At 49.9% G+C, this 9,756-nt stretch overlaps 1 protein-coding gene across 1 annotated transcript in view; it reads right to left on the minus strand.

Annotated features, from left to right (window-relative positions):
- Positions 1 to 9,756, minus strand: part of LOC147710173 (E3 ubiquitin-protein ligase TRIM11-like) — a 71,735-nt gene that overhangs the window by 17,372 nt on the left and 44,607 nt on the right. Inside the window, exons 3-4 of the mRNA XM_086919324.1 lie at positions 8,492 to 8,722; positions 4,412 to 4,434 (exon numbers count right to left, since the gene is read on the minus strand). Of these exons, the coding sequence (XP_086775450.1) occupies positions 4,412 to 4,434; positions 8,492 to 8,722 (254 nt within the window). The remainder of the gene's footprint in view (positions 1 to 4,411; positions 4,435 to 8,491; positions 8,723 to 9,756) is intronic.

Raw genomic sequence — 9,756 nt, forward strand, 5'->3', positions numbered from 1 at the left:
GTCTGCACAGTGGAACTCACTCATGAGAAACAAGCAGTCAGGGCAGAGGTTCTCATTACCAAAGAGTGCAGGAATGCTGGCAGGCAGCTACAAGTCTTCAGCTGATTCAGTTTGTCTACACTACTGAGCAGGACAATCTTGTACAGGAATACAACAGCCTGTTTCATGGCCTTGGGTGTTTGAAAGGAAACACTGATCTTTCAACAGCCTAAGCACCACCATGTTTCGCCCTTGCTGAGGAGACTGCACTGGCTCCCAGTAGCCTCTCGATGCATTTTCAAACTGGGTTGCACGGTTTTTAAGGCACTCCTCACTCTCGCCCCAGCTTTCACTTCCCTTAGTCTCAAGCGTCACATTCCCTCAAGAAATCTCCGGTCTTCTACACACAACCTCCTAACTGTCCCCAGGTTTAAACGTAAAAAGTACGGAGGCTCCTGCTTCTCTTTTCTTGCCGCACACTTTGGAACTCTCTCCCGACCACTATCCGACTCTGTCCTAATTACTCCTGTTTTCGTAAATTACTCAAAACACATCTCTTCCAGTTATCTTACGAGTAACCTCGCTGCCTGCCCCTTCTGCGTTTGTCCATAAGCGCCATGAAACCGACTGGTGACCGTGCGCGGTAGAAGTGATTTTAACATAACATAACATAACATAACATAACACTATGCATCTGCATATCAATCAGTCTATTGACATCACCGAGTGGCGGTTCATCTTCAGGCAAAAGTGGAAGAGAAGCTATGAAGGCTGAAAGAGGCTAACATCATCGAGTGAGATTATGGGTCCACTCCCTGGGTTTCCACAACTGTTGTCACCCAGAAGCCCAAACAGCCAGGAGGCGAGTGGCTGCGAGTGGCCATGCACCTCCTAAATCAGGCATGCCACAGACAACAACATATCACGCCTACAAAGGATGGACTAATAAATGAGATCAAAGGAGCTAGCTTGTTCTCCAAAACAGATCTAAAGTCAGGGTATCACCTGCTGATGCTCGACCGCACTTCTTGATATATCACGACCTTCTCCACACACCTGGGTCTGACCCTATACACAAGATTAAACTTCGGAATCTCCAGTGTCGTTGATGTTTTTGAGAACACCATCCCAGAAGTTCTAGATGGATTGACTGGAATAATTGACATTAGAGATGACATCTAGGTGCAGGCACACAATGTGACAGTCATTATTGTGTCCAAAAAGTCCCACAGTGCCTTCAACGGCCTCAGGCTAAACCCTGCAAGTGTGACTTTCTAAAGCAACACATCAGTTTCTTCAAACAGACATTTTCAGAGGAAATAGTGACTCCGAATCCCCAAAAAGTCAAAGACAAGAAATCTGTACTCACACCAACTTTCATGACAGGAGTAAGACGTTTCCTAGGCATGATGACATACCGTGGTAAGTTCACAAAGAACTTGGTAGCCTTTACGGATCTAACCCAGGCACTTACAAAGACTGATGTCAAGCAATGGTAATGGAGGGTAGATAGTCTTTCAACAGACCAAGGATGGGACACCCAGTATCTGCCGCTCCCTCACCTGCTTCTCCAGGCCCCGGACTCCTGCCTCACGACTCTCCCAGCTCCACTCGGGAGCCAGTGCCCCCATAACCCTCAGGGAACTAAAGTTCCCAGCAGCCTCTGGGAGGTGGGCCTGGCCCGTTTTCACACCTCCCGCAGCATATTAATTCCTTCTGCGGCTCCTGCATCGCGGGAGTTGTGCGGGCGGTGCCCAGGCAAAGCACATGCAAAGGGTGGGCCCGTCCATGCCCGTTAGAAACGAAAGGAGGCTGGGCCACCCCTCTTATGCCCACAGTTTCAGTTACAGTGCTCTGTGGGCTTTTCCCCCCTGACACCGTGCCCGGTGCTCTTCCCTCAGCCCAACCTTCACCAGACTCCCAGTAGTTACTGCCCAGCTGCGCCCCTCTTGACCCTGGTAGCCTGGGCCGGCTGCACTTGACCTTGCAGTCTGGCTTCTTCCCCTTCCCTCTCTCCCTGCCTGCCCGACCTATCCCTTGCCCCAGGCTCTGCTGGGACCTCCCTTCTGCTGCCTGCAGCCCTGCGGCTCCCTACACCTCGCCTCCCGCGTCGCTCCCTGTCGTGCCTGCTGTCTCCCCCTATGAGCACCATTGGCATCCTCCTGCCAGTAACCCAGTCCTCTGGAATGGTGACCACAGCGCACCCACGCAGCAGACGCGCACAGTGGGTATGCCATGCATGGACCTCGCTCTGCACTAGGTCTCCACCCACCACGGACTGCCTGTGCTTCACATCAGACGAACTTAGAGCCCTGGACTCCGGATGCCAGAACAACTGCTGCGCCCTGGCCTCACCCAGGACCACCAATGGCCCTTTCTCCTGCCGGAACTGCCAATTTACCTGTACCAGAAGAGAAACAACTGACACCACGTTCATCAGCCACAGCAAGTCACTCACACTCAACAGCAGGGCCGTGGCCAACCCCTTCAGAGAGATCAACTGCCTGCTGAACAACGCACGCTCTCTTGGAAAAGACGCCACAGAAATCTGGAAAACCATCACCACCCCAGACACCGTCTTCATCACAGAGACCTGGCTGAACCTCGCATCAGAACCCAGTATTGCCACAGCCATACTGGACGGATGCAAGATCACTCAGCGAGACCAGACCAATAGAAACGGCAGCATCACAGCCATAATCCACGAAGAGACTCTCAAATGCGCAACCATCCCCTTCATTTAGCATCTCAACTTCCAACTCCAAATGAACAGCAAACCCACAATTGGAGACACCCTCGCCTACAGATCCCCGGGACTCCACCCTCCCTTCTGCAACCCCATTTCCGACTTCACCGCTCCTATCACCATTGAGGTGAAACTATCTTCCTAGGAGACCTCAACTTTCACCTTAAAAACATTGATGACACCAACAAGGCTGACATCCTAGAAAGTATGGCCAACCTCAAACTTGAGCAATTAGTCACCAACCCCACTCACATCGCAGGAGACACGCTTGACCCTATCTTTACACCCACACTTAACAGCTCACCTGGACCGACCACCACTGCGTCCACTTCATCATCTCAGAGCCCCTCAAAACCCCCACCTCCACTGCCAGCGTAACATGTCGTAGCCAGTCCAAAGCATCAGTACAACGCTGAATCAACACCCTCAACTTTCACCTATCTACCTCCACAAGGACACGGAACAAGCAGTGGACAACTTCACTAAATGGATCACAGCAAGCGCTGATGAAGTCGCCCTGAGGAATCCTACCAACCCCAAGAAACAAACACAACACCCCCCAGGAGCTGAACTAGTACACATGTTATGGAGCTGCCCCCTAATAGGAGTGTACTGGAATACAATAACAAGGATATTACACATATGCACAGGTCGAGGACTAACTTTGAATGGTCCGTATACCTCCTGTATCAATTCAGGAGGACGCCTGCCACCTAAATAGTGTCTAGGTTCCTAGACTTGGGGATAATAGTAGCTAAAAGGCTCCTAACTAGACGGTGGAAAGTGGTGGACCCACCACATGTACAGGCATGGCGTCACTCATTGTTCGCATGGGCCAAGGCAGAAAGCATCTCCATCAAGCATGAAGAAACATTAGCACTGCGTCGAGAACCCAGAGCAGCATGTTGGGACAAACTCTTAAATGAGCTGCAACAGATAGAGGGCAGTGACCCTGAGGATTCGCCTGGTTGCGACGTGGGCGAATAGATGTAGCAAACCATACTTTAGTGCTAACGGGCGTACGATGATATTCCATGGTTGTACGCAGACCACTTAAGAATGTGAATAAGCGCGGACACTACGCAAAGGGGACGTTGAGTAACACAGCAGCCAGGAAACATTACGCAAACATGCCCAAAGATGGAGAGATTGGAGGGAATTTACTAAAGAATGACACCTGAACATGGCTTTAATTACATTTCAATGCTGTTTGGAAGCAGAGAAGGGATGTTTTGAAGACTGGAATCGAAGTTAGGAAACTTTAAATTCGTTTTTCCACAACTCCTAATTAAAGAAACCGGAGGGGAAGTTTCCGGAATCTGCACTAGTTTTCTGTGTGTACAGGGAACTCTTCGGAGGACTTCAGGTAGGTTTTATTGATACAAATAGGTTTTGTGAGGACAGCAACTCATTTCTGTAGCAATTATTTCGAGATTCAAAGTAGTTTTCTGATGACTTACACATAGTTTTAGGAAAATTTAAGAGCATTTCCTGATGACACAAGGGAGTTTTCAGAGGAATCAAAGGTATTTGCTGAGGACTTAAGAGTTTTTTGAGGATACAAAGTGATTTTATGAGGATCTGAAAGTTTCCTAGCACTTTGTGTGAACTTAGTAGAGGCATTTACACACTGCAGCAGTGAGACCTGCGCCTTACACACAGAGGAGAATAATAAACCAGCCTTACCTGCTTAGGGTGCTTCTGACATCCTGCAAAACAGAAAAACAAAGTGAAATCAGTTTCCAGAGAAGACGTTAAAGTTATGGTAGTATTTATGAAACACTTCAATCGATCTAGGATTAGAAAACAGTGGCTGCGGTCACATGACACAGCACATTCTGTGGCATCGCATGACCAAGCACAGAATGTGACATTTTGATTAGCGACAAATCGCATAGCAGAAACTGATATTCTGAATGGTAATGACACAGCACAGTGTTATTCTGAATGGAGTCACTTGACACATTGTACGATGCTCTCAACAGGGTCTTATGCATGGACATCATTTAGGACTAGCCATGGGTTACAGCTGCGACTCATGGATTGCGCCTTGTGACCCCGGTCACTGCATGTGCGATCCCTGGCTTCAGAGGTAGTAAAATCAGTGCCAAGAAAACAGAGGCAGCTCGCCCCTATGAGAGTTGTTCTCCACCTTTGAATTCGGCCACTTTATTACATTAACAGGGAATATTCTGCCAGAAGTCCTTGTTGTTGATCCTGGTGTGCTATGTTTTATTATACTAATAGTATTACAGGTAACAGGCGTTGCAGGAGGAAGTATGAACAGCAGGGATACTAGAAGCGTGTTCTTCAGAAGAGCAAAGAACGAACAGCAGCATTACTAAAAGAGAGCCATGAAGGAGTAGTTGAGAGCCAAAGCGGTAGAACAGTGCCCTGCAGGAGGAGGTACGTGGGGCGAGAAGCGTGCCCTGCAAGAGGAGGTACAAGGGGGGGGGTACTAGCTGAGTGCCTGCAGGATCTGCTTGTGTGAAGCTCTCTTCAGTTACTGGATTAATTCATCCCAGCATTGGGTGAGCTGTTGGATTGAAGGGGCTGAGATGAAAGACCCTCTATAAAAATTTAAGGAAGAACCAGGCAAGACTAAAGGATTTGGAATATTAGACTCTTTATGACAAGTTGTCTATGACTTGCATGCGGCATGGCTATATTACAAGTTCATCTCAGTATAAGGAGTTAAACGTACTGTTTAGAGGGTGACGCCAGGATCACAGCTGGTGAATGGAAGCTCTCTGTCACTCTCAGAGGGACGCTCTCGGTCACCCTCAGAGGGATGCTCTCTGTCACCCTCAGAGGGATGCTCTGGGTCACCCTCAGAGGGATGCTCTCTGTCACCCTCAGAGGGGTGCTCTCTGTCACCCTGGGGGGATGCTCTGGGTCACCCTGGGGGGATGCTCTGGGTCACCCTCAGAGGGATGCTCTCTGTCACCCCTCAGAGGGACGCTCTCGGTCACCCCTCAGAGGGACGCTCTCGGTCACCCCTCAGAGGGACGCTCTCTGTCACCCCTCAGAGGGACGCTCTCTGTCACCCCTCAGAGGGACGCTCTCTGTCACCCCTCAGAGGGACGCTCTCTGTCACCCCTCAGAGGGACGCTCTCTGTCACCCCTCAGAGGGACGCTCTCTGTCACCCCTCAGAGGGACGCTCTCTGTCACCCCTCAGAGGGACGCTCTCTGTCACCCCCAGAGGGATGCTCTCTGTCACCCTCAGAGGGGTGCTCTCTGTCACCCTGGGGGGATGCTCTGGGTCACCCTGGGGGGATGCTCTGGGTCACCCTCAGAGGGATGCTCTCTGTCACCCCTCAGAGGGACGCTCTCGGTCACCCCTCAGAGGGACGCTCTCGGTCACCCCTCAGAGGGACGCTCTCGGTCACCCCTCAGAGGGACGCTCTCGGTCACCCCTCAGAGGGACGCTCTCTGTCACCCCTCAGAGGGACGCTCTCTGTCACCCCTCAGAGGGACGCTCTCTGTCACCCCTCAGAGGGACGCTCTCTGTCACCCCTCAGAGGGACGCTCTCTGTCACCCCTCAGAGGGACGCTCTCTGTCACCCCCAGAGGGACGCTCTCTGTCACCCCTCAGAGGGACGCTCTCTGTCACCCCTCAGAGGGACGCTCTCTGTCACCCTCAAAGGGATGCTCTGTCACCTTCAGAGGGATGCTCTCTGTCACCCTCAGAGGGTGCTCACTGTCACTCTTGGAGGGATACTCCCTGTCGTCCTCAGAGGGATGCTCTCTGTCACACTAAGAGGGATGCTCTCCGTCACACTTGGAGGGATGCTCTCTGTCACACTTGGAGGGATGCTCTCTGTCACACTTGGAGGGATGCTCTCTGTCACACTTGTAAGGGTGCTCCCTGTTACGCTCACAGGGATGCTCTCTGTCACACTAAGAGTAATGCTCCCTGTCGCTCTTGGAGGGATGCTCTCTGCCATCCTTGGAGGGATGCTCTCTGCCACCCTTGGAGGGATGCTCTCTGCCACCCTTGGAGGGATGCTCTCTGCCACCCTTGGAGGGATGCTCTCTGCCACCCTTGGAGGGATGCTCTCTGCCACCCTTGGAGGGATGCTCTCTGCCACCCTTGGAGGGATGCTCTCTGCCACCCTTGGAGGGATGCTCTCTGCCACCCTTGGAGGGATGCTCTCTGCCACCCTTGGAGGGATGCTCTCCGTCACCCTTGGAGGGATGCTCTCCGTCACCCTTGGAGGGATGCTCTCCGTCACCCTTGGAGGGATGCTCTCCGTCACCCTTGGAGGGATGCTCTCCGTCACCCTTGGAGGGATGCTCTCCGTCACCCTTGGAGGGATGCTCTCCGTCACCCTTGGAGGGATGCTCTCCGTCACCCTTGGAGGGATGCTCTCTGTCACCCTTGGAGGGATGCTCTCCGTCACCCTTGGAGGAATGCTCTCTGTCACCCTTGGAGGGATGCTCTCCGTCACCCTTGGAGGAATGCTCTCCGTCACCCTTGCAGGGATGCTCTCCGTCACCCTTGGAGGGATGCTCTCCGTCACCCTTGGAGGGATGCTCTCTGTCACCCTTGGAGGGATGCTCTCTGTCAACCTCAGAGGCATGCTCTCTGTCGCCCTCAGAGGGATGCTCTCCGTTACACTTGAAGGGATGCTCCCTGTCGCCCTCAGAGGGATGCTCCCTGTCGCCCTCAGAGGGATGCTCTCTGTCACACTGAGAGGGATGCTCTTTGTCAAACTCGGAGACATGCTCTCTGTCAACCTCGGAGGCATGCTCTCTGTTACACTTGGAGGGATGCTCTCTGTCACCCTGGGAGGGATGCTCCGTGTCACCCTCTGCCACTATCATCTAGTGCCCTTTACATGGAGCTACTTCTCAGGAAGCTTCTTGGCTTTAAACTAATCAACTTATTTGAGTAGAGCATCACTGTTTAAGTGACAGCGTATGACCACAATAAGGATGTTTACACCTCTAATCCCACCCTAAGCCATATTGCTGAGGAATTTGGTTGCAGTTTCCAATAATTGTTTTAAAATAATCCAGTTGTAAATCAAATTTCTATTGCTGCAGGGCAGCAATTTGCAGTCAGTCATTTTGCACACTGTAATATAATCAGGGGTTACCCGTAATATAAAATTGTTACTATTCTTCAAACTAAAGAGTTTTCTGTGGCAATCTCTATCTTTATCTGGGATGACAAAAACCCAGTGAGCTTTCCATTACCGATTTCAAATTCCAGGTTAAATAGCTGACAAGAGGTTTGGTGCACGTGAACCTAAGTGGCCACCTGCACCAGGAGACAAGTAAACACATCAGAACAGAAAGGTTTTCAAACTTCTTAGAAAAGAAGGACTTTGTTTTTTTTCCAATTCTCTCAGGTGTTGTCACTCATTACGCTTTCCATTTCTATCTAACTTTTAACACATTTTGCTCCTTGGTCTTCATATATTATTTACAGTCACGAATTGCTTGGTGTGTTGCATTCTCCTTAAAAGATAAAATACGTAAATAGTTTGTATATAGATGTGTTATTAACTTGTATATCACACTGTAAACAGTCACTGTACATTTCACAGTTTGCATATGGAGTTGGGCTCAAAGCATCAAGTGGGACAATGGAAATTATCCATGTCTGTATATTGTGTGCGGCTCTCAGAGTTCATGGGGTCACTGTGCATTGACCCAGCCAGGAGATCATATGTGTTCCACTCAGACATTTAATAATGCACACAAAATATGAATATTTCACTTCCTTCTTCTGTTTTATTTCCCAAACAGTATCTCACCTTCAGGAGTTCCCACGCCGGCGCCTCACACTTCTTTTCTATCTCCGTTATCAGGGCCTTGAGAGCGGTGATTTGATTGGACAGTTTGGTGATATTTGCATTTTCTATCATGGACATTTTCTTCTCCATCTCCTCCAGTCTTCTGTGCAGTGTTTGCTCATTTTCTTTCAGAAGCTGCCGCAAATTTTCAAATGCAGATTCAATTTTATTCTTTTCAGTTCTTAGCTTGTTCTGTCAGAAGCAAAGAAAAGATGTTTAGATATTAAAAAAGCTTTCTACAAGCCATCCTTAGAGTCAGAGTTCAGGAGGAGGGTGGAGAGTTGATAGTTCCTTAAAAAAATATCAGACCAAAAATGTGCTTTTCCTAATTTCTGAAATGCAATTTCTTAGTACCGTCCCTACGACCGTCTTCCATCCTTCTCACACTCCTGCCCTCCCCCTTCCCTCATACACCTCATGAACTGTAGAGAGGTCAGAATTTGTGACGTTGTAAAGAAGCTCGATCCATGGAGAGGGTGCAAGGAAGGAAACCCACCGCAGGCAGAGACAGTCAAAGACCGAGAGACGGGCTGAGTGGAGACACAGGCTGAAGTCACATGATGATGTAAAAGAAGGGGGGCCAGGAAGTTTCCGCCCTTGGGATGGAAGACACAAGATTTGGGGAGTGCAGGCTGCCCCTGTCCTGCCAGCGCAATGGATGTGTTCACCCAGAAGGAGGCACTGAGGAGGTGTCCTACAATGGCGCTCATTCAAAGTGATGGGTAATCACTGGTGTCGGAATGTCACGTTAAAAATCATAAAAAGTATGTGCATTCTGTCACAAAATGCAGAATTACCAGATAAATCAATGTTTCTGAAGGTAATTCAGCGATTTCTGTAAAAGATGAGTGAGGAGATTGGTCAGACATGTTGTCCTATCCTAAGATAAGAGGCTGTGAGTTATCAGGGGAGGTATGTCACACTGTAGCTTAGAGCAGGAGCCTGTGTGTTATCAGGTGAGGTACGAAAAGAACAATTGATGGACAGAATGCAGAACAATGTCATACATTCACCCCAGTACAGAGATCTGGGCCTAAATCTGTTTTTGCTCACCATGCCATTCCAGTTTGGACCCAGCCATATGCAAATCAGTCTTGACCCTGTGCCCAATAGGAACAGTCCAGCCCAAACTGCCGGGCCAAGTCCTCCCTGGACTGGAAACAAGCATTTTGGAACCTGTTTTGGGCTTTCAGCTCTCATCAGCCATGACCTGGCTTTGCAGTTCG

Source organism: Lissotriton vulgaris, chromosome 5, assembly GCF_964263255.1.
Source record: "Lissotriton vulgaris chromosome 5, aLisVul1.2, whole genome shotgun sequence".
NCBI classification, from domain to species: Eukaryota; Metazoa; Chordata; class Amphibia; order Caudata; family Salamandridae; genus Lissotriton; species Lissotriton vulgaris.